General features: G+C 44.6%; 1 protein-coding gene across 1 annotated transcript in view; it reads left to right on the forward strand.

Annotated features, from left to right (window-relative positions):
- LOC137638465 (probable ATP-dependent RNA helicase DHX34) overlaps positions 1 to 16,625 on the forward strand; it is a 70,611-nt gene extending 53,986 nt beyond the window's left edge. The window contains exon 3 of the mRNA XM_068370542.1: positions 13,727 to 16,625. Within this exon, the coding sequence (XP_068226643.1) occupies positions 13,727 to 15,176 (1,450 nt within the window). The 3' untranslated portion in view covers positions 15,177 to 16,625. The remainder of the gene's footprint in view (positions 1 to 13,726) is intronic.
- The last annotated feature ends 9,276 nt before the right edge of the window (positions 16,626 to 25,901 follow it).

Below are 25,901 nucleotides of genomic sequence, written 5' to 3' on the forward strand. Positions count from 1 at the left end.
CTCGCGTAGGCCACAGTCCTTGCATAGCAAGGTTCTAGCGAGGTGCAGGGACTCCTTATTTCTTGGGTGCTTACACACTCAAATAACGAGTCCCCGGGCAAAGCCAAAAGCCAGGCTGGCTGGGATGTCCACCCTTCTTAATGGGTGAGTCACCCCTATTAAATAGCGTGTTTTGTATTCCAGTTACGGAACAAATGACATTCGTAGATAATTTGTATTTTTCCTAATTATACAAACCTTAGCTATCTAACCAAACTTGCCCGCCAGCCCTATCCCCCTTGAAGTCCTACCTCCAAGCAAAGTGAGCTCAAGCACAGGTGTAGGGGGGGGGGGGGGTTAGCAAGCTACCCTCCCCTACCCCTGCTAACTAGCGGTGTGGGTAGTAAACCCTCGTTAAAAATTAATGACTCGTCATTTCAGCTACGCCGAAAGTAATACCCCTATTAAATAGCTAAGGTTTGTATAGTTAGGAAAAATACAAACTATCTACGAATTTGTCATTTTAGGTGGCTATGGATCCTGTGTTTATTGGAACTCCTGTCTGCTTCACTATCAGACATCTTTCTTTATCATGACTTACCAATGGATTGAGTTTTCTCTTGCCAGTGATATAGTGATGTTTATACACATTATTCTCCTGATGTCCTTCCTTGTAAATTCTGAATAACAGCAAATGATTGGGTGTTTTGTCTGTAAAGAATACTTTTTCTTTCTGAATTTTTATTTTTTATACCCCAAATTCAGATTACTCAGTACTGTATAGCCCATCAGGGGTCTTCAGTCTCTGTGGTAATGTTCAGATGCCTTGGGGGCAGCTTCTTATCCAGCCTTAAAGTTCTGCGTATATCTTCCCACAAATACTATTGGAAGCCGAGTTCAGTATTGTCGACTTTCAAATATAGTAAGCCACTTATAAGTACCTATACCCTACCTTTTTCAATATTAATCTTACCCGATAATCATGTAGCTGTCAACTCCGTTGCCCGACAGAAATCTACGGACGGGATACGCCAGCGATCGCTATACAAGAGGGGGGTGTACTCACCAGCGCCATCTGTGGTCAGGTACTCCAGTACTTCTTGTCAACACCACCTCAATTTTTCCTCTGTCGTGCCGCCGGCAAGACCTACATGGATACGCTGTTGATTTTGGAGTCTTTGTTCACGGTTTTGGTGAAGTATTGCTCTAAAATTTAGCCTTCGCTATACAGGAAGCTTTTCCCTTAGCTTAGATAGCTTTTGGAATTAAATTGATTTATTGGTTAACGATCTTTGCTTTACTTTGGAATTCCCCCTTGACTGTTCTCTAAATTCAAGATGTCCGACCACTCTCAAGCTCCTAGACAAAGGCGATGTAGTGTTAGGACTTGTAGTAGGCGTCTTCCGAAGGCCTCGGTTGATCCTCACACCGTTTGTTCCGACTGTAGGGGAAAATCCTGTCAGTTGGAAGATCGATGTGGGGAATGTGCTGGGCTTTCGGAATTCGATTTTAATGAATTCCTCAAGTATACGACTAGGTTAGAGAGGGAGAGAGTTAGGAGGAGTTCTTCTCGCTCTTTGGTTTATTCCTCCCCCCATGATCCTCAACCTTTTCCTTCCCCTGTGGTGGTGACCCCCGAACCTATTACGAGTGCTCAGCCTGATATGTCGGATATGTTACGTGCCATTCAGGCTCTAGGTGATAAGGTGGAGTCTTTAGTGAGTGACCACAATCTTCTCTTGGCAGATGTCAAGGAACTTAAAGTGAAAAGTGCAGTGGGAAGTGTTAGTGCCAGTGCTGTGCCTAGTGTCAGTGTCAGTGTTGCGCATGAGGATACTTCTGTGCGTGCCAGTCGTCCTCCCAGTCCGGGACCTCTTGCAAGCTCCCAAGCCCAGGGGAGAAGCAAAGTCGAAGGGCAAAAGGGTTCGGCAGGCCTTGATCGGCGCACAGTTGTATCCTCAGTGGTTGCGGGCGTATCTGATAGAGATCGTCACTTCCACTCCCAGACGATTGAGCCCTTAAATTCCTCGTCTGCGGAAGATGTTTCCAGGAGGAAACGCTGGACCCAGGTCTCACGACCTCTTAAACGTAAGGTCCCAGCCGAGCGAGTCCAACGGCCCAGGTGTAGCCACTGGGCCAGTTCGGACTCGCCGCAGTCATCTGATGACTCCACACCTCCTAAGAGAGGTAAGACGATGCCTCAACAGGCCTCTACTGAACCTCATGCTATGAGGCAGCCAACTTCTGTTGATCCCAAGTTGTCTATGCTGCAGACAATGCAGTCTCAGCTTGCGGTTTTGATGCAGGAGTTTCAGGCAGAGAAGGTTAGCACACCTCCTCCTGCGAGCGCTCCTCCACCTCTGCGCAGTCCACCCTGCCAGACGTATGATGTTGAGGCTCCTCCTGCCTCCATGCGTGAGCTGCCGCATTGGGAGTTGCCAGGTACCAGCGCTATGCAGCAACCTCCTCTCTCCTTGAGGCAGGAGCCTCTTGCTATGCGGCAACCTCCTCAACCCTTGAGGCAGGAGCCTCATGCTATGCGGCAACCTCCTCTACCCATGAGGCAGGAGCCTCATGCTATGCGGCAACCGCCTCAACCCTTGAGGCAGGAGCCTCATGCGTTGCGGCAACCTCCTCCACCCATGAGGCAGCAGCCTCATGCTATGCGGCAACCGCCTCAACCCTTGAGGCAAGAGCCTCTCTCTGCGCAGCAACCTCCTCAACCCTTGAGGCAGGCGCAACCCTTGAGGCAGGAACCTCATGCTATGAGGCAGCCTCCTCAACGCATGCAGCAGCCGCATTCTTCGCAGCATGAGCCTCTTCCCATTCAACACGAACCGCTTACCATGCAGCATGAGCCTCATGCCTTACAGCATTCGCTTCTGACCACGCTTGCTCCTCAGACCTCCGCAGAACCTCCTTCACCCCAGCCTCATGACTTTGTCATTGCCAGCCCTCATCCTTTTCAGCAGAGGCGTGATGATGGATCCTCAAGTGCGCGTGCACCCGTTCTACAGGATTCAGCCATTCAGCATGCCGCTATACCGTTACCTCTCGCTTCTCAACTCTCAGGAGATGAGGTTTCTGAGGATGAAGCTGCGCACCTGGATGATCCTTCTTCTGATGTGGAGGAACACAAGTCGTCGCCACCTTCATTAGACTTTCGTAAGGTCCTGACTCTGTTCAGAGAGTTATACCCTGAACACTTCGTTTCTGCAACCCCTCGTTCTCCCCCATCCGAGTTTTCTCTAGGCATGCAGCCTATTACGTCTGCCTACACCAAGCTTGTCCTCGCCAGATCATCAAAGAGAGCTTTGAGGGTTTTAGGGGATTGGTTGCAGTCCAAGCAGCAACTGGGAAGGACATCTTTTATGTTTCCTCCTCCTAAGCTGGCTTCTAAGTCGGGCGTCTGGTATGCCACGGGAGAGGAACCAGGCTTGGGGGTCCCTGCCTCTGCCCAGGCTGACTTCTCAAGTTTGGTTGACTCTCCCCGTAGGTCGGCTATGAGACGCTCTAAGGTCTGCTGGACTTTTTCTGATCTGGACCACTTGTTGAAGGGAGTCTTTCGCGCCTTCGAAATTTTTAATTTCCTCGATTGGTGCCTGGGGGCCTTGAGCAAGAAGACTGCCCCTTCTGACAAAAACTCGGCCATGCTGATCATGTCCTGTATGGACAGAGCAATTCGCGATGGTTCTGGCGAACTTGCTTCTATTTTTGTCTCAGGAGTCCTCAAGAAAAGGGAACATCTATGCTCCTACTTATCTACTGGTATCACCCCTTGCCAGAGGTCACAGTTGATGTTTGCTCCTCTCTCCAAGTTCCTGTTTCCAGAGGAGCTAATCAAGGAGATGGCTGCGGCTCTTATCCAGAAAGATACGCATGACCTCATGGCCTCTTCAGCACGTAAGGCTAAAATCGTACCTTCAGTGCCGAGATCTTACCGCACCCCTGTGGCTGATACACCTGCTACCAGATTCATTCCGCCCTTTCGTGGCAGAGCCCCCAGCCGAGGAAGTTCCCGTGGAGACAGTCACAGGGGCAAGTCCAAGAAAGGTGCCAAGTCCACGAAAAGCAAGCTTTGACTTCCCTCCTCTCCAGACAGCTGTAGGAGCCAGACTCAAGACCTACTGGCAAGCCTGGGAAAGAAGAGGTGCAGACACTCAGTCTGTCAAGTGGCTAAGGGAGGGTTACAGAATTCCGTTCTGCCGCAATCCCCCTCTGACCACATCTCCCATCAACCTCTCTCCCAACTACAAGGAGAAGGACAAGAGGCTAGCGTTACATCAAGAGGTGTCGCTCCTGTTACAGAAGGAGGCAGTGGTGATAGTCCGGGACCATCAATCCCCGGGCTTTTACAACCGTCTCTTCCTGGTGGCCAAGAAGACAGGAGGTTGGAGACCGGTGCTGGACGTCAGTGCGCTCAATGCTTATGTCACCAAGCAGACGTTCACAATGGAGACGACGAAGTCGGTCCTAGCAGCGGTCAGGCAGGAGGACTGGATGGTCTCGTTGGATCTGAAAGACGCCTACTTTCACGTTCCCATCCATCCAGACTCCCAACCTTTTCTGAGATTCGTCTTTGGAGAGGTTGTGTACCAATTCCAAGCCCTGTGCTTTGGCCTAAGCACGGCACCTCTTGTGTTTACGCGACTGATGAGGAATATTGCGAAATTCCTTCACTTGGCAGACATCAGAGCCTCCCTTTATTTAGACGACTGGCTTTTAAGAGCCCCCACAAGTCGTCGCTGTCTGGAGAGTCTCAGATGGACTTTGGATTTGACCAAGGAACTGGGTCTCTTGGTCAATTTAGAGAAGTCCCAGCTCGTTCCTTCCCAAACCATCGTTTACCTGGGAATGGAGATTCAGAGTCGAGCTTTTCGGGCTTTTCCGTCGGCCCCAAGAATCAACCAAGCCCTAGAGTGCATCCGGAGCATGCTGAAGAAGAACCGATGCTCGGTGAGGCAGTGGATGAGTCTAACAGGGACTCTTTCATCGTTAGCCCTGTTCATCGAGTTAGGGAGACTCCACCTCCGCCCCCTTCAGTACCATCTAGCAGCTCACTGGAACAAGGATATGACGCTCGAGGCGGTCTCTATTCCTGTTTCCAAAGAGATGAGGGCTACTCTAACGTGGTGGAAGAACAACATTCTTCTCAAGGAGGGTCTCTCTTTAGCTGTTCAGACCCCCGACCTTCATCTCTACTCGGACGCATCAGACTCGGGCTGGGGCGCGACATTGGACGGACAGGAATGCTCGGGGACATGGAACCAGGAACAGGAAACGCTTCACATCAATTGCAAGGAGTTGTTGGCAGTTCATCTGGCCTTAAGGAACTTCAAGTCCCTCCTGCTAAACAAGGTGGTGGAGGTGAACTCCGACAACACCACAGCCTTGGCGTACATCTCCAAGCAGGGAGGGACTCATTCGAGGAAGCTGTTCGAGATCGCAAGGGACCTCCTCATTTGGTCAAAAAGTCGAAAGCTCACGCTGGTAACGAGGTTCATTCAGGGCGATATGAATGTCTCGGCAGATCGCCTCAGCAGGAGGGGTCAAGTCATCCCCACAGAATGGACCCTTCACAAGAACGTGTACAGCAGACTTTGGGCCCTGTGGGGTCAGCCAACTATAGATCTGTTCGCTACCTCAATGACCAAGAGGCTCCCATTGTACTGTTCCCCGATTCCAGACCCGGCAGCAGTTCACGTGGATGCTTTTCTGCTGGATTGGTCCCACCTCGACCTGTATGCATTCCCGCCGTTCAAGATCATCAACAGGGTTCTTCAGAAGTTCGTCTCTCACGAAGGGACACGGCTGGCGCTGGTTGCTCCCCTTTGGCCTGCAAGAGAATGGTTCACAGAGGTACTGCAATGGCTGGTCGACGTTCCCAGGACTCTCCCTCTAAGAGTGGACCTTCTACGTCAACCTCACGTAAAGAAGGTACACCCAAGCCTCCACGCTCTTCGTCTGACTGCCTTCAGACTATCGAAAGACTCTCTAGAGCTAGAGGCTTTTCGAAGGAGGCAGCCAGAGCAATTGCCAGAGCAAGGAGGATATCCACTCGCAGAGTCTATCAATCTAAGTGGGAAGTCTTCCGTAGCTGGTGCAGAACCAATGCAGTTTCCTCTACCAGTACCACTGTAACCCAAGTTGCTGACTTCCTGTTACATCTTAGGAATGTTAGATCTCTATCAGCTCCTACGATCAAGGGGTACAGAAGTATGTTGGCAGCGGTTTTCCGCCACAGAGGCTTGGATCTTTCCTCCAACAAAGATCTGCAGGACATCCTTAGGTCTTTTGAGACCTCTAAAGAACGTCGGTTGTCCACTCCAGGCTGGAATCTAGACGTAGTCCTAAGGTTCCTTATGTCATCTAGATTTGAACCTCTCCAGTCAGCCTCTTTTAAAGACCTCACTCTCAAAACTCTTTTCCTCGTCTGCCTTGCAACAGCCAAAAGAGTAAGTGAGGTTCACGCCTTCAGCAGGAACATAGGTTTCACATCTGAAACGGCTACATGTTCCTTACAGCTCGGTTTTTTGGCAAAAAATGAGCTTCCTTCACGTCCTTGGCCTAAATTGTTCGAAATTCCTAGCCTTTCCAACTTGGTGGGTAACGAACGGGAGAGAGTACTTTGCCCTGTCAGAGCTCTTAAGTACTATCTTAAAAGGTCAAAACCCTTGCGAGGACAATCAGAGGCCTTATGGTGTGCTATTAAGAAACCTTCGCTGCCCATGTCTAAGAACGCAGTTTCTTATTACATAAGGCTTCTGATTAGAGAAGCTCATTCTCACATGAAGGATGAAGACCTTGCTTTGCTGAAGATAAGGACACATGAAGTGAGAGCTGTGGCTACTTCAGTGGCCTTCAAACAGAACCGTTCTCTGCAGAGTATTATGGATGCAACCTATTGGAGGAGCAAGTCAGTGTTTGCATCATTCTATCTCAAAGATGTCCAGTCTCTTTACGAGAACTGCTACACCCTGGGACCATTCGTAGCAGCGAGTGCAGTAGTAGGTGAGGGCTCAGCCACTACATTCCCATAATCCCATAACCTTTTTAACCTTTCTCTTGAATGCTTTTATTGTTGTTTTGGGTTGTACGGTAGGCTAAGAAGCCTTCCGCATCCTTGTTGATTTGGCGGGTGGTCAATTCTTTTCTTGAGAAGCGCCTAGGTTAGAGGTTGTGATGAGGTCCTTTAGTATGGGTTGCAGCCCTTTATACTTCAGCACCTAAGAGTTGTTCAGCCTCCTAAGAGGACCGCTGCGCTCAGTAAGGAAGACGTACTTATTAAAGGCAGAGTAATGGTTCAAGTCGACTTCCTTACCAGGTACTTATATTTTCATTTGTTATTTTGAATAACTGATAAAAATGAAATACGGGATACTTAGCTTCTTGATTAACATGTACACTGGTTTTCACCCACCCCCCTGGGTGTGAATCAGCTACATGATTATCGGGTAAGATTAATATTGAAAAATGTTATTTTTATTAGTAAAATAAATTTTTGAATATACTTACCCGATAATCATGATTTAATTGACCCACCCTTCCTCCCCATAGAGAACCAGTGGACCGAGGAAAAAATTGAGGTGGTGTTGACAAGAAGTACTGGAGTACCTGACCACAGATGGCGCTGGTGAGTACACCCCCCTCTTGTATAGCGATCGCTGGCGTATCCCGTCCGTAGATTTCTGTCGGGCAACGGAGTTGACAGCTACATGATTATCGGGTAAGTATATTCAAAAATTTATTTTACTAATAAAAATAACATTTTTCTACCCTGGCCTTGTAAAGGTTCCATTTTAGGGCCTACTTCACCAAAGAGCTATTTGATAAGGATTTCAAATGTTTGTTTCCACAAGCATTTCATATGAAATGCAAGCTTGCATTATAATGACCAAACTCTCTACCCCATGAACGTACCATATTTCTAGATGTATTAAGGATTGTCAACCAGATCCTGATGCATCATAAATAGTGTGACAAGACATCTCCGCTTAGAGTATCCAGCAAGGAATAAGATTAGCTTTGGCCCTTAAGTTTCCCTTTACACACTTGTATACTGTAGATGATATTTATTTAGACAAAATATATTTTTTTCTTTAAATTGATGTAATTTCTTGATACATCATTTTTTTTCAGTAAAACTAAATGTCAACTAATTTTATCCCCTAATTATATTTAAATGTTTTTATAAAGGCTAATAAGAAAGTAATTTATATCCTGAAAGGAAAAACAATATACTGTATTTTTGTATGAATTTTTTTTCTCACATAATTCTTGAGAATCTTTGGCTTAGAGAATTTTGTTGGTAAGGGTGGTGAAATGAATATTAGATAGCTGTTCCACATAGTTTGTTGTGTTGAGCGCCTTACTTCCTTGGTTAGGACAGAATTCTGAGGGTTGTGATCAAACTCTTTGTATTTCCCCAAACCCAATTGGCTTCAACTAAAACCATGCTCTATAGCAGTAGCATGCAATCTCAATTTAGAAGTGTCAATTGTAAAGCTGAGCTTTGTATATTTATGTGAACTCAAAGATTTTTTAAAGTACTGTATTTCCAGTGTCATAAGAAGTCCATTTTTTCCAAAAAAATACCCCAAAATATCACCCTTCTTCATAACACTAAGGTAAAGTTGTACCGGGAAGTTTGACAACTCTCAAACGCCCCAGTATTGACATGAAAATGCTCACACTCACTAGACATAAAATAAGCCCACAATTATCAATCATGTGTAATAAATAATTGCCCTTCCTTTAATTAATGAAGGTAACAAGATATTTGGTTTTGTTTTGGTGAACACTTGATTGATTACTCACCAAGTTGCCAACACCATCTACACGCAAACATACCAATTAGTGTTAAGCAAGCAGACGATGCTAGGTTGCATTAGTTGTTTATACAGTACTTATATATTTTCTCATATTTTGATGATATTTTGTAATAAAACAATATTTTAGTAATGACTGTTGCATGGCCTCCAAAATAATACATAGTTATTGCTGAACAGAACCTTGAATAAACATCTCACTTCAAGTTAAAAAGTTTCATGTAAACAAACACTTGAAAACATTACTATGATGCTATGCAACTACTGTACTACTGGTTTTGTTGTATTTTATATGATATAATAAAATTGGGTTAACAAATGTACAGCTAATTAATAGTTCTGTCACATTTCATAATACATCCAAAATATGAAAATTTACTGTGCCAGACGAAAAATCACGCTAGAATTGCTGCTATAGTAGGTTTTAAAAACCTCAATTTCTTTTTTCCAAAAATTACCAAGCTAAGTATAGGGTGCGTGTTACCACGTGTAGTGTCATATGATACGGGAAATATGGTAATAATTTGCTTAAGAAATGAAATGTCAGTCATAGAACTGGCTTTCTTAATGCAACATTAATTGAAAGAATGAAAGGTTGAGCAAATGAGAAGTTTTGCTCTAACGTGTACACTGTATTGAAGATACAGTGAACCCTCGTTTATCGCGGTAGATAGGTTCCAGTCGCGGCCGCGATAGGTGAAAATCCGCGAAGTAGTGACACTATATTTACCTATTCATTTAACATGTATATTCAGACTTTTAAAACCTTCCCTTGTACGTAGTACTGTTAACAAACTACCCTTTAATGTACAGAACACTTAATGCATGTACTACAGTACCCTAAACTAAAACAGGCACAAATATTAAAGGTGATTTTATATCATGCATTTCCTAAACATGCTAAAAAGCACGATAAAAAATGGCAACCAATGTTTTGTTTACATTTATCTCTGATCATAATGTAGAAACAGACTGGAGGTAGAGCTTTGCTTATTACCCAGACATATTTCCCATACTTTTCCCTTAGAACTACATCACATCTTCCTACTTTAGATATATATATATATATATATATATATATATATATATATATATATATATATATATATATATGTGTGTGTGTGTGTGTGTATATATATATATATTTATATGTATACACGTATACATACCTACATATATACATAAATACATGCATACATATATATATATATTACTGTATATATATGGGTTATGGAAAAAATCCGCGAAGTGGTGAATCCGCGATGGTCGAACCGCGAAGTAGCGAGGGTTCACTGTACATACATACACCAAGGCACTTCCACCAATTTTGGGGGGTAGCCGACATCAAAAAATGAAACAGAAAGAGGGACCTCTCCTCTTTATGTTCCTCCCAGCCTGACAAGGGACTCAACCGAGTTTGGCTGGTACTGCTAGGGGTGCCACAGCCCACCCTCTCCCGTTATCCACCACAGATGAAGCTTCATAATGCTGAATCCCCTACTGCTGCTACCTCCACGGTCTTCCAAGGCACCGGAGGAAGTAGCAGAGCCTGCCGGAACTGCGTCACAATCGCTCGCCATTCATCCTCCTATCACCCAGAGCATCCTTCACTCCATCCATCCACCCAAACCTTGGCCTTCCTCTTGTACTTCTCCCATCAACTCTTGCATTCATCACCTTCTTTAGCAGACAGTCATTTTCCATTCTCTCAACATGGCCAAACCACCTCAACACATTCATATCCACTCTAGCTGCTAACTCATTTCTTACACCCGTTTTCACCTTCACTACTTCGTTCCTAACCCTATCTACTCGAGATACACCAGCCATACTCCTTAGACATTTCATCTCAAACACATTCAATTTCTGTCTCTCCGTCACTTTCATTCCCCACAACTCCAATCCATACATCACAATTGGTACAATCACTTTCTCATACAGAACTCTCTTTACATTCATGCCCAACCCTCTTATTTTTTACTACTCCCTTAACTGCCCCCAACACTTTGCAACCTTCATTCACTCTCTGACGTATATCTGCTTCCACTCCACCATTTGCTGCAACAACAGACCCCAAGTACTTAAACTGATCCACCTCCTCAAGTAACTCTCCATTCAACATGACATTCAACCTCGCACCACCCTCCCTTCTCGTACATCTCATAACCTTATTCTTACCCACATTAACTCTCAACTTCCTTCCTTCTCTCACACACCCTTCCAAATTCTGTCACTAATCGGCCCAGCTTCTCTTCTGCATCTGCAACCAGTACAGTATCATCCGCAAACAACAACTGATTTACCTCCCATTCATAGTCATTCTCGTCTACCAGTTTCAATCCTCGTACAAGCACTTGAGCATTCACCTCTCTCACCACTCCATCAACATACAAGTTAAACAACCACGGTGACATCACACATCCCTGTCTCAGCCCCTCTCTCACCGGAAACCAATCGCTCACTTCATTTCCTATCCTAACATATGCTTTACTACCTTTGTAGAAACTTTTCACTGCTTGCAACAACCCTCCACCAACTCCATATAACCTCATCACATTCCACATTGCTTCCCTATTAACTCTATCATACGCTTTTTCCAGATCCATAAACGCAACATACACCTCCTTACCTTTTGCTAAATATTTCTCGCATATCTGCCTAACTGTAAAAATCTGATTCATACAACCCCTACCTCTTCTAAAACCACCCTGTACTTCTAAGATTGCATTCTCTGTTTTATTATTAATCCTATTAATCAGTACTCTACCATACACTTTTCCCACATCACTCAACAAACTAATACCCCTTGAATTACAACACTCATGCACATTTCCCTTACCCTTATATAGTGGTACAATACATGCACAAACCCAATCTACTGGTACCATTGACAACACAAAACATATACAGTATTAAACAATCTCACCAACCAGTCAAGTACAGCCCACACCCCCTCCTTCAACATCTCAGCTCTCACACCATTCATACCAGATGCTTTTCCTACTCTCGTTTCATCTAGTGCTCTCCTCACTTCCTCTCTTGTAATCTCTCTCTCATTCTCATCTCCCAACACTGGCACCTCAACACCTGCAACAGCAATTATATGTCTCTCTATTATCCTCAACATTCAGTAAACTTTCAAAATATTCTGCCCACCTTTTCCTTGCCTCCTCTCCTTTTAACAACCTTCCATTTCCATCTTTCACTGTCTCTTCAATTCTTGAACCAGCCTTCCTTACTCTCTTCACTTCTTTCCAAAACTTCTTCTTATTCTCTTCATATGAATGACCCAATCCCTGACCCCACCTCAGATCAGCTGCCCTCTTTGCCTCACTTACCTTGTGCTTTACTTCCACATTTTTCTTTCTATATATTTCATATTTCTCTGCACTATTATTCTGTAGCCATTCTTCAAAAGCCCTCTTTTTCTCTTCCACTTTTACCTTCACTCCTTCATTCCACCATTCACTGCCCTTCCTCATGCTGCCTCCAACAAACTTCTTGCCACATACATAACTTGCAATCCCAACAAAATTTTCTTTTAGTAACTTCCACTCCTCCTCTAAATTACCTGTTTCTCTTAATTTCACTTCGTCATATGCCATTTTCAACCTTTCTTGATATTTACTTTTTACCCCAGGTTTTATTAGCTCTTCAACCCTCACTAGCTCCCTTTTACATCCACCTACTCTATTCCCCCACTCTTTTGCTACAACTAATTTTCCTTCCACCAAAAAATTATCAGACATACTGTTAGCCATACCCCTAAACACGTGCACGTCTTTCAATCTTCCAAACATTCTTTTAGTTATCAACACATAATCCATTAACGCCCTTTCTACCACTCTTCCATATGCCTCTCTTACCCATGTATACTTGTTTTTATCTTTCTTTTTTGAAAATGCTAGAACTTATCACCATCTCTTGCTCAACACACATATCTACCAGTCTCTCACCACTCTCATTTTCACCTGGTACGCCATACTTCCCAATGACACCTTCTCCCTCTCCAGTGCCCACTCTAGCATTTAAGTCACCCAAGACAACTACATAATTCCTTCTACCCAGTCCTTCTACACACCTAGTTAATTCATTTCAGAACTCATTCCGCTCTTCTTAACTTTTCTCACAACCTGGCTCATACGCACTAACAAAAGCCCAACATTCCCTACCCAACCTAACCCTTACCCACATTAACCTAGATGATATCTCCTTCCATTCCACTACTTTACCTGTCATTCATTCACTCAGCAATAAAGCCACACCTTCTCTTGCTCTTCCTCTTTCAATCGCAGACACTCTACCAGACATTTCACCAAACATCATTTATCCTTTCCCTTTTATCTTTGTCTCACACAAAGCCAATATATCCATCCTTCTATTCCTAAACATACTTCCAATCTCACATCTTTTACTCTATTGTACTACATCCACGCACATTCAAATACCCAAAAACTAGAGTGCGGGGAGCAGTCACTCTCCCCCCAGCTCCACTTCTTTGATGTCTCACAGGATTGTAATACAGGAGAGGGAGTTCCCAGCCCCCTCGTCCCGTCCCTTTTAGTCGCCTCTTACGACACGCAGGGATACGTTGGCGCTATTCCAATTGTTTTTATGCCCCCGCAGCCACAATAGTCACTCAAATTGTCTGACTGTCAAGTTGCAAACTTTAGGGCATTTGTTAAGCTCCTGTGTACATCTGATACATTTTTTTAATTATTTTATTTTTTACATTAAATGAGGTTTTTTATGATTATTTTTAATGACACTATGTATGTGCCTTTTATTTGAAATATAATTTATGTATCATACATCCTGTAAAAGTACTTGCATAGTGTTGCTTACCAAATAAAGAATTTCTCTAAATACTTTCCTGTTTCACTCATTTGTCAGTAAATAACAGTTATGTGGTTTTTCAGAGAATGGCTCAATATAAAATTAGGAGGCTATGAAAATTCAAAAAAGTGGTGTCGTCGTCGGGGACTAGAAGAGCAACGGTTTTATGAAATGACCAAGCTTCGAGGTCAGTTTTCACAATTGCTTCAAGATTCAGGGTTGCAAGATATGGCTTGCCAATCTCGAACAGCCCTTACTGGTGCTGAACGTGCAAGAAGGCATGGAGAGCTTCGACAACTGCATGAGTTAAAGAAAGAGCTTCATAAGGAAGGACCAAGAAAAACTAGAGTGTTGAAAGTCTCACATACGGAGAGTATTGCAAGTGATGAGGAAGATGTCTCCACTGATATTAAGGACTTAGACTTCAGAATTAAGAATGACCAAAAGAGGCTTCATGAGATATACCGCAGTTCTAACATTCACACATTCAAAGATGTACTGATGCTAAAAATAATTTTGTGTAGTGGTTTGTATCCAAATGTAGCCATTGCAGATGAACACAACAACTATAAGCCAGGATCTGAACAGCTCTTCCACACTTCATCAAAGCCTTTTGCTATTCTTCATCCCAATAGTGTTTTTGCCAGCTCTCCACAGGTCCTGCAAGTATGTGATTCGGACATCTTTGAGCTTCCAAGCTCTACTTCACGATATCCAATAAGTTCAAAGCATCAACTGTTAGCATATGTGTCACTCTTAGAAACAAATAAGGCGTATCTTGTTGATATGCTAAGGGTCCCAGCAGTACAAGTGATGCTTCTTTTTGCTCACAATGTGGACACCAATGCTGATATGACTGTTATTGCCTGTGATAACTTCATTGAATTCCGTTTCCCAGATGCTATGTCTGCACAGAACTTGGTATTTCAAGCTGTACAGCTCAGAAGCAAATGGAAGAACTTGCTAGAATTGCGAACTAAAGCTTCAGTACCGACAATTGAAAACCAGGACAGGCTCGTAGCAGAAGCTAATGCTCTTGAAAAAGATCTATCTGTGGGTCTAATTGACTTCTATCTTAGTGAACCTTTGTATTCATTGCGCCGTCTTCTCGATGCTGATGTCAGACTTCTTCATTCTGGCCCTGGTCCGGGGGATTGTGTGTTGAGTGGAAATCCATTCAGTGAAGATGGCAAAGAACCCTGCAGGTCAAATGATGTCAAGGGAGGAGTGGATTTGACAGATTTTTTGACTTATAATTGCCTGCTTGATGTGGAGTGCACTGTAACCACCATAACATCGTACAATACTGTTTGTCCTTATTGCGATGTTGAATTTTATACAACAACATTAGAACGATTGGAACACATGGCGCAGTGCTTAAAAAACTGTACTACTTCTGTGGTACTAGATAATGATGAGGAGAAATGTGATGAAGAAAACTCTATTAAGAAGAAATATGAGTGCAGTATTTGCCAGAGAACCCTCTGGCTGACAATAAAAGATATTTTTAAGCATAAGAAGTCTCACTCATGATAAAGTAAACTGACTTTTAAAGAAAAGAGTGGGGTCTAAGTGCTTCATTGATAGTTTGATAGTTAAAATATTATGTATTTTTGGAAGATGGAGTTGGCCAGCTGTAATGGTTAAATATTCTTTCTCTATGTTCTAGTTAAACTACTTGAAAACAACAATGCGGGATATGTGATGCAATATACTGTATTAACATAGAGGTACTGTAGATTTGATGGTAAAATGTTGAGGTATATAGTATTTCTTAGATTTTAAATAATCTAGTCTTTGTGGAAGGTTTTAAGTAGAAGGAAAAAACTGTTTTGACCAGTGAGAAAAGGTTTTCATGGGACAATGGATTTTTTTTTTTTTTTTTTTTTTTTTTTTTTTTGATTTACATACATATTTGATAGAGTGGATAATGAAAGAAATATTTCAGGTAGATGTATCCACGCAATATGCATTACAGTATAAGTTTCTTACTCCTTTTCTAATATTGTACTAAGTTTTACAGCCAATTGTAGTTTGATTTGTCAGCCAATTGTATATTTTTATCTGGAATAAGAATAAGTAGAACCATTCCTTCATGTTAATCACTTTACGAGAGGGAGCCCCTTTCTCACTGTGCTACAAATATTCTCTCTCTCTCTCTCTCTCTCTCTCTCTCTCTCTCTCTCTCTCTCTCTCTCTCTCTCTCTCTCTCTCTCTCTCTCTCTCTCTCTCTTTTTTGGTGGATACTTGCCAGTGTTACCAATTCCAGATTTTCTTTTTTTTTCTCAGTGATTTGCACAACTAGTAGCTAACCAGAACATGTCAATCATTTTGAAATACTGGTAAATATTTTCTTATCAAGCATATTGACCAAAGCTTAAGATATAACAATCCATGAAGAGTATTTAGTTAAGCCTAGAGAAATATAAAGATAGAATTGGTGAACTGCACTGTATTTTCAGATTCAATAGTTTTATGAATAAGATGTGTTGGATGCTTTGCAATGTTAATGACTCATTATTTTTAGTAATATCAGATGATATAGCCTGTTTGCGATCATGAATTTATTTAGCATTGGTACAATTTTATAGTCAGGATTATTAATCTGGCTGGCATCATTTTCTTTACTATATTTTATCTTCAACCAGAAACCATCTTTTTAAATTCTTTTAATGTTTATTGATCAGTTTTGGTTTTCTTAGGTTCATTTTGTTGTACTTTCATATTTTAGTGATACTGTGAAAGATCAAGTTAAAGATGTCTGCATATCATTTTCTTTTCCTTCAGTTAAAGTAACGTAAGAATTTTATTTTTTTCTGATATCATCACCATAGGGGTATGGTACAGTATTCACAAAGATTTATTGTAAGGTGTTTGTTGATTGGTACTGGTCCTTACTTTGAGGAACTCCTTAATTTGAGATGCTGTTCAGTTCACACATTTTGCTTGATATATGTTTCCTTAATAAAGTCATTAAAGTAAGTTACGATTGGTTTTCACTCTATATATCAGTTAATGTGTAATCTACAAATTATTTTTATTATTAAAGATTGTGCTTTCGGTAATTACAGTGCAATGAAAAGCCAAGTATTTTTTATTTATTTACTAACACCCCCAGTTATACCCATCAAAACTTGAGATCAAAAGCTGCTTGAAATTACAAATGTTACAATATGTCCTGACTCCAGGTTATGGTTGTTGAATATGAACCTTTTTAAGGGCTTTGTTGTTCAAATAAATGTGAAAATAACTCTTTAGTTGTGAAAGTAACTTTCTTTGTTGCCAGTTTTACCATTTTATAGCTACATTCACCATCATCATGTGTACTGTATAATATACAATAGCTATTCCCTTATTGTAGTTAGTTGTAATTTCAAACTAATCTTTACAATCAGTTTTGAGGGCCCTTCTTATTTCCCAATTTATCCAGGTATCAAGTTCTTTAGCAGCTGTAACTTACTGAACTATGTGTTTCTTTCTCATCATTTATTATTATTATTATTATTATTATTATTATTATTATTATTATTATTACTGAACTATGTGTTTCTTTATAAAGTACTGTACATTAAAGATTTGAATATACTGTACTGTAACTGCATAGAAAATGTTATCAAGTCTCAATAACCTTTTGATCCATGTAAACGCAAATGTTTTGTAAGTTGTTACTGTAAAAAATTAAGAGACTGTATACTGTATCAGTATGGAAAATTGGCATTAACAACTGTATTTATTACACAAAACAATCTTTTTCATTAAACCCAAATACTTATAACAGGCCACTTTGCTGTCTGGAAATTAGGACATCCCTAGATGTTGAATTTCAGTTCAAATATTGACTTCTGGCATAAAAAGGAAAGCTTGCTACCTGTTTTGGTAGACGAGATTATGTTCGTATGGTTCCTGACCACGTTTTTGGGAGAAGTAATATGGTATTTGAATATTGCAGACAATACACTATATTTTCTTAAAGAGGAGTGGTCGAATGTCAGTTTTGCCATATGTTAGTAAAACTTTCACAAAAAATTTATTCAGCTTTAGGTACTAGGTGATTCCTCCAAATTTAATTTTTCTATGTTGAATAGGTTTTATTTAAAAAAAAAATTATTTTATTTTTATTCATTTTTTAAAACTATCTCCTTTATATCTGGGTCAATCTTGAGAATTTAAAAACCAGTATGATGTTTATATACAGTATACAGTAGTGTATCAATATTGAGTGTAAGATTTTGAAAACAAAATAATAAGAAAAGACAACAAAAAATTATTAAAAATACTTCTGGATATATTTAAAAATTTGTTTTTGCCAATTGAAAAATTTAATTGTTCCGACGTGATATACAAACCTCGTACTCATTTAATATAGGAATTCGCTTCAGCTCAGCTGAAACAGCCAAAGAGAAAGAAAAGCAGGCAGTTGTGCTGATTGGTTGGCTGGCGGTATGGGGCGGAGCTTAGCTCCGCCGACCCCCCCACCGCCAGCTCGCTTTCCTCATTCACTCGCTTCGGCTCAATGTGGATGCTTGCCTACTCTCCGCTACACCCTTTTGCCTTCTCTTGTGCTTGTGTACTAGTGATTGGTCTTTGTTATGAAGTAGAAAGTTACTCTTTAAAATGCGATGTTGTGCAGGCCGTGTCGGGCGTTCCATTGGGTGGCGTTCGTCACCTGTAGACCCGCACACGCTCTGCTCGACATGCAGGGGAAAACCTTGCTCTCAAGGTTCTCCTTGCCGTAGTGTTAATCCTGGCCGCCATTTTGGGAAGTCCGGATTCACAGCCTGTTGGGATTTTCTTGGGTTTCGCCGAGGGAGCAGTCGACCTTAGCGCTCCCACTATTTCGGCGATCCCGAGAGACACCCAACAGATTGCTGTTACCGATGACGACACGTTACCCGGTAAGAAGGGGGAATTTTGGGTGTCTCTCGGATTATCAGGTAAGCTTGACTTAAATTTGTTAAGACGGCATTTAAATATGGCGGACGAGCTTCAACGTCATTTGTATGATACGATTGTTGATGAACACATGAATGTAATCGAGTTTGTTACAGGGTTGCCAGGTTGGCCCTTTTCAGCTAAAGACATCAAATTTGTCCTTTTTTTATTTGAAATTGGTTAGCCTTTAGCAATATCATAAAAGGTTGGCCTTAAAGGCTATACCTTTGGCATTATTTAACTTATTAAAGCTGCAGTTGATCAAAATTGGCCTTTTCTCACTTAGGAAACCTGGCAACCCTGGGTTGTAAACTTTATCGACTCCCATGTTCACTGATGCCCTGTTGTTATTGGCTATGTAGCTGATAAAGCATTTGTTCCTGGCAAAATGCAAACTTTTTCCAAGGGTAAAATAATTGCAGGACTTCCTGTTAAAACAAGGGAGAGTAAGGTTTTAATCACTGAGATTTCTTTAACGACGGATGGCAAATCCTTTACAGCTTCACCCGCGTCAGTTAAAATAAAAATCTGCCAAATCCTCTGCTGATAAGCAGTTAAAATTAAAATCTGCCTACTGCTGATAAGCTTAAAATTAAAATCTGCCAAACTCCTGCTGATACAATATGTTTTTCAGGTTCACCATGTTCACCGACTACAGCTCTTCCTACAAACATGGCTCAGGTTGTTCATCCTCGTCCAGTGTCGTCTGCTGTTGCCTTAACCAACATTCCAGCACATGGGAGGGGGCACAAAAGAGGAAGCCTGGGCGGTATTCTCCTTCTAGTTCCTCCTCCTCTTCGTCTTTATCTTCTGACTCTAACTCTTCTCCCCAAGGGGAAGAAGAGGAAAGTGAAGAGGGCCAGGAAGGCCAGTCGCAGTAGAAGGGACATGGCACCCTGGGACACCTCTCTCCTCCGGAGAATGAGAGCGATGTGCGAGATTCCCGTGTTCCCCGCACTAGTGGGATTGTTCACGGCGAATCTCGTGCAAGGCGTCCATGCACGACAACCGTGCTCGAGGGCGTAGGTATTGTCTCCCAGAGTATGGTGATGGGGTCCTCGGGCCCCCGATCTACTGCTCAGACTCGAACTGAAACGCTCTTGAGTGAGGAAAAGAGAGTCCTGGCTTCGGCACGAGAAATCTCAGCTGTGGTCTCTCGTGAAGAATCCGCAGTTCGCATGACTACCTCCACGGGAGTAGCCACGCGGACTAGCTCAGCGACTCGTGTGTCGCGTGAGCAGGGAGCAGACCCAGACAGTCGCGCACTCGACCCGCACGACCCGGGCCTGGCATGGAGCCACCTCGCGGCTCAGCCCCCGGCATGGGGGCCGGTCATGCACGATCAGGCTAGCTCTCGGACTTATCAGCCGCGAGAGATGCAGCCAACCCCCATGTTTTCTGGCCATGTAACAGGTGCGGCCGCGCGCACCACTCGCGCGACTAACCTGTCTACTCCTCCTGGTGTGAGCGTCGCAGTTCCCAGCGACCCCGCTCACGCTCAAGCTCCTTCGGGAGCTTCATAGGGCTCGCAGCGACCAGTCACGCACTCGGTCGCAGTGGGTACCTCGATGCATTCCGTCGGGGATGAACCCTGCCAGGGTCCTTCCTTGACTCCTGAATACATGCCTGGTTCGGTCATAGGATCAAAGCAAGGGTATTCATGGGGGATGTCATCACCCGTGCAGCATGTCGCTTCCCCTACACCTGTGGATGTAGCGGGACCGAGGGATCAGCCACTTCTACGGCCCTCACCGGCCGTGGAGACGGAAGATCCCGAGGTGGAGTCGCAGTTCCTAGAGGTCATTATCCCCATGCGTGAGATTAATGGCCTCAGGGCTCCTCCTGCGGTAGTGTCTGAGATAAATGTACAGCCTTGGACATCCTATGGGGAGCTCCCGAAGGCAGTTCACGGCCCCTCACACTACCCTGGTTGAGACAGGCTGCTCGAGCATTGGACCGAGTGAGTGACCAGATCGCAGGACCTGGTGACTCGCTTGGGCCAAGGTTCGAACAAGCTTCTCCCTCAACCACTCCAGCGACAGAAGAGGTACCATGTCACAGAGACTTCTGTGTCTTGTCCTCTCCCTCTCGACCCCGCGGTCGGAGCGCTTGCTGGGGGTTCCTCAGTCGAGAGCTTGAAATCCCAGAGAGTGGCCTTCTCGGCCTCTGAGATTTCAACTATGGAGTCCATCTCTGTAGCTGCTCTCAGGGCTGCTTCGTGGCAGGACCACTGGTGTGGTACGGCCACAGTGTTCGCGCCGGACCCCAAGCTCGCTAACCCCAAACACGTGGAGCAGTACAGGAACCTGTCTTTGTCTGGTGGGAAAGCTGTTGCTTTTCTCTTGGACCAGCTTACTACCCAGTATGCCAATCGGATCCTCAAAAAACGTGAGGCAATAGCCACTCGTTTGGCGGGATAGATTGTTACAGGAGAGGCCCTGGCACTCAGGAACTTTTCTATTAGAGCTGCAACTTTTCTCTTTCCACCAGAGGAAGTTCGGGCCGCGCGGGATAAATGGCGCTTCGACTCGAAGGACTCCATTATCCACTAGGTGCAAGCTGTGAGTTTCAAGGGACCTGGTCCCACGAAACCGTCCGCAGCCAGGCCGAGTCAGGCCAAGCCCACGGGAAGTGGCAAGAGTACCACTGGTCGTGCTCCTGCTGCTCCTATGCAGCCGAGACCTGCTCCTGTTCAGAAGGGTTCTGCCCCCAAACAGACCTTTCAGCCTCCCTCGGGAGCTCTGCCACGTCGGGGAAAAAACAAGGGCAAGCAAGGGAAAGGGAAACGCTGAGATTGGCTTTCCACTTCCCATGCTGCGGAGGGTAGGAGGATGCCTATCGCGCCATTGGGCGATGTGGCAGCACCTCAGGGCTGAGGAATGGGTAGTGTCGACCCTTCACGAAGGGTACAAGCTCCCATTCGTGCTTCATCGGCCCCCCCCATCCTCCACTCCAATAGCGTTCCACACATACGCTCCAACATCCCTGAAGGCTCTGGCCTTGGAGGCGGAGGTCCAAGAAATGTTGGAGAAGGATGCGCTAGAAGTCGTACATGACCAGTTACCAGGAGGTTGGAGACCGATCATCAACCTTTCGCCACTGAACAAGTTTGTTCAACAAACTGCGTTCAAGATACTAACAGTTCGCATTGTGCTGTTAGCCATCAGGCAGTACGACTTTATGCTTTCAATAGACTTGAATGATGCGTACTTTCAAGTACCAGTTCATCGGTCATCTAGAAAGTACCTACGATTCACCTTCCACGGCACGGTGTACCAGTTCAAAGTACTGTGCTTCGGACTGTGCACAGCTCCCCAAGTGTTCACGCAAGTGTTCACGACGGTAGCAGCTTGGGCCCACTCGAGGGTCATCCGCATACTGATGTACCTCGATGACTGGACAATTCTCGCTCCCTCGCAGGAGCAGTTGAGTCAGGATCGAGACTCGCTTCTGGCAGTCTGTCGCGATCTGGGGATCGTGGTGAACTGCGAGAAGTCGAACCTCATTCCCAAGCAAAAGGTGAAGTATCTGGGAATGCTGATTGACTCCACATTCCAGCCCTCCAGTGACAAGCTCTTCTAGCTCACCTCTCCTCACTGGAGAAGCTCGTTCCTTCCGCGTGGATCCATCTCTGCTTCCTTCAGTGGTGTCTGAAGGAGCAGTGGTCGGCAGCCACCGATCCTCCCTCTCGTCCAGTCCTCATGGAATGCGAGGTAAGAGAGGATCTCCTTTGGTGGCTAAATGAGAACCTCAAGAGAGGGTTTTCTCATAAACCCTCCTCCACCTCGGTTTCGTCTGTTCACAGACGCGTCCACGGAAGGTTGGGGTGCACACCTGGACGACTTGGTCGTGTCAGGTGTGTGGTCGGAAGAGAAGAAACACCTGCACATCAACATGCTGGAAATGATGGCAGTCTCGAGAGCACTCTTTCATTGCCAGGCCCGTTGGAGAGAGCACTCGGTAGTGCTGATGAGCGACAACACATCCGTGGTTGCGCACGTCAATAAGCAAGGGGGCACACTCTCACGTCCCTTGCAGCAGTTGACGAGGCAGGTGTTTCTGTGGGCAGAGAGTCAACACGTAACCTTGTCAGCCAGGTATATTCCAGGCAAGAGAAGTGTTCGGGCAGACGCCATATGTCGCAGAAACCAGGTAATAGGGGCAGAATGGTCTCTTCACCCATGGGTCGCGAGTAGAGTACTCGACCTCTGGGGAGAACCATGCATCGACCTTTCGCAACACGGTTGCCAAGCATGCTGTGTTTTGCTCTCCAGTACCAGATCCCGCGGCTGCGTTTGAGGACGCACTGCAATATCCTTGGGAACTACTGGATTGCTACACGTTTCCTCCTCTCTTTGCTTGCTTCTCGCAGTCCTGTACCAGGTCCTAGTAGCTCCAGGACTCAGGATGACTCTCATTGCTCCACTATGGCCACACATGTAGTGGTTTCCCGATCTGTTGTTACTCCTGGTCGAGGCACCGCGAGAGCTACCACACTGGCCCTATCTCCTTTGGCAACCCTTGTCGAACAGGTACCACCAGGCAATGAGTCGCTCAGACTTCACGCGTGGAGACTATCCAGCATCCCCTCAGACCGCAAGACTTTTCGCGACTCGCTGCGAGAGACATGTCAGGGTACCTTAGAAGATCCTCCTCCTCAGTCTACCAGGGGAAGTGGTTGGTCTTCTGTGATTGGTGTAGTGGAAGGGGTATCTCTCCAGTAGGAGCCTCTCTGACTCAGATTGCGGACTTCCTAGTCTTTCTTCGCAGAGATAAGTTCCTTTCGGTTTCTGCCATTAAAGGGTACAGGTCTGTCCTTGCAATGGTGTTCCATCTGAAGGGCATAGATATCTCCAACGCCCTGGGGATTTCTATGCTCGTCAAGAGCTTCGAATAGTCGCGTCCCCCGAGGGAACTTAGAATTCCCCAGTGAGATGTCACCTTAATTCTCGGGTCTCTTACTCGTGTTCCGTATGAACCTTTGAACCGTGCCTCAAACAGGCAATTGACCTTTAAGACTGTTTTTTCTGCTAGCCTTAGCATCGCGAAGAAAGTCGGGGAGTTACACGGCCTCTCCTGTAATGTCACTCACGCAGAGGGTTGGAAGGAGATCTCCTTCAGTTTTGTGCCAGAGTTTGTGGCCAAGACTCAGAACCCAGCGATCCATGATCCCAGGTTTGAGGCCTTCACTATTCCATCCTTACCGGATGTGGCGGTTCAGGTGAGAGGCTTCTCTGTCCCGTCAGGGGTCTCCGGTGCTATCTTAAGTGAACTCGGCATCTCAGACCTAAATGTCGACAACTTCGTTAGCACCGGCAGAACCAAGAGGGAGGTGTCGAGGAACACGATATCCTTCTGGATCCGTGAGACCATCCGCAAGGCGTATGAGACTTCCTCAAGAGTCCAAGCACCAGCGAGGGTTAAAGCTCACGAGATCAAGGGCATTGCCCCCCCCCCCCCCCACACTTTCTTTCAGGAGAAATCTTGCAGTGGGCCAAGTGCTGAAGGCTGGTGTTGGGAAACACCAGACCACCTTTACGGCCTTTTACTTGAAGGAGTTTATGCACAAGTCCTTGGACACCTTTGTTCTTGGCCCTGTGGTAGCAGCTCAAGCTATTGTCTGACCTTTCCAGTTCCTCTGGGACAGGGAAGTCTCTTGTCTTGATTTTATGGTATGTTTGGCAGTGTGAAAGCAGTCTGCAGGTGATCCGCCTTTCTCTCTGTCTCCTCCCTTGGAGTTCCATACATCAAGACAAGTCTTCCCAGGTAAGATTGTTAGTGTTTGTTTACAAATATTCTCCCCCCGTCTTCTTCTAGGCAGGGAAGACGGTGGATGTATAAACCCTTTGCCTTTTGGTTTTGGAGTTTCATCCAGTCACTGTAACCCTAGGGTCAAGTGTCTCTTACGTTCACGCTCTCTGGTCGCGCGATGCTCTTACACATCGTGCGGCGGCTCTCAGTCTCTCAGACCCCACCATCACCATGTTGGGTCAAGAGACAGGGGTGGGTGGATTTAGTCCTCTGCTCTCATTCGAGACCAGGTCTATATCCGGGCAGTTAGCTGTCCACAAGCACCAAAGGCAGACCTCCCACCAACCAATGAGTCTTCCTGTATTAAGTGGTTACAAGGTTTGTATATTGTGTCGGAACAAATGACAATTTGTCCTAAATTGTATTTTTCCTAGCTATACAAACCCGTAATCATTTAATATAAATGCCCGCCTCTACCACCCCTGTCATGTTCCACATATTACTTTCATATTTTGTCTGGCAACAGACTATCTGTCAGGACAGGACATCTGCTACTACATTGAAAGACTTGGACAGATGGAGTAGGCAAAGAAACATCTTCCTTTTGTGAAGGAACATCTTAATTGAAAGAGTCACTGCATTGAGAATTTTTGAGGCAACAGACTGACTCCTAGTTGTTATGAGAATCTTGATATTAGAGTTCCTTCTTGGACTGAGTCTTCAGCATCAGGAAGACCACCATGAGTTCAAATACATGTAAAATGCTGCAAACTGAGGGGACCATTTTCTAAACATATAGGACCAATGGGACCGACATGGAAAGGGTGTTTGGTGTCATACATGGCCTGAGAATTCTTTGGCAATGCTCGGACAATTGAGCCCAAATGCCTCAACAACCTTTCTGAGTCACCCTTCTACGCACTCAATTAAGGTCCTTCAACCTTGTCTTAAGACTACGTCGCCTATTGAGGCCATCAGAAGGCCCTAGACCATTTCCAGATGCGGTCTGGAGGAGAAGCGGTTAGAAAGAAAGAGTCTGACCTTACTTAGAATTCTTTGCAGAGATGCTTTTGACAAGCTTGGGGTGTCTTAACATATTACATTGAAGACCTAGCTACTGAAATATACTTCTTGGGACTAATCTTGATTTTGTGAAGTTGATAAAATGTAGATCTTGAAGAACTTGATTTTTATACCTGAGGCATAATTCGTCGGATCTCCTACGCGACGCTCTACAGCTCGTTGCTGCCCCTACGCAACAATCACCAACACGGCGTTCTACTATGCGTCACTCGCCAACGTGTTGTTCACCAACGCATTACGCATCATCTCTTCATTCGCCTTCGAGAAGATCTCCATCGCGATGCTCGCCAACGCGTCACTCCCCTTCTCGCAGTTTGCCTGCTCTACGGTCACCTGCTCGTCGATCTCCAGTGGGTGATCATTGATCGCCTATTCGTCGAGGGTCTCTGAGATCTTCCTGACCTTCTCCTTGTTTTCCATCTCTTGCTCGTGAATTATGGGCCCCTGCGATTAGATGTTACCACAGCGAGTTTCACGGGCATTCACAAGAAA

Source organism: Palaemon carinicauda, chromosome 3 (assembly GCF_036898095.1).
Source record: "Palaemon carinicauda isolate YSFRI2023 chromosome 3, ASM3689809v2, whole genome shotgun sequence".
NCBI classification, from domain to species: Eukaryota; Metazoa; Arthropoda; class Malacostraca; order Decapoda; family Palaemonidae; genus Palaemon; species Palaemon carinicauda.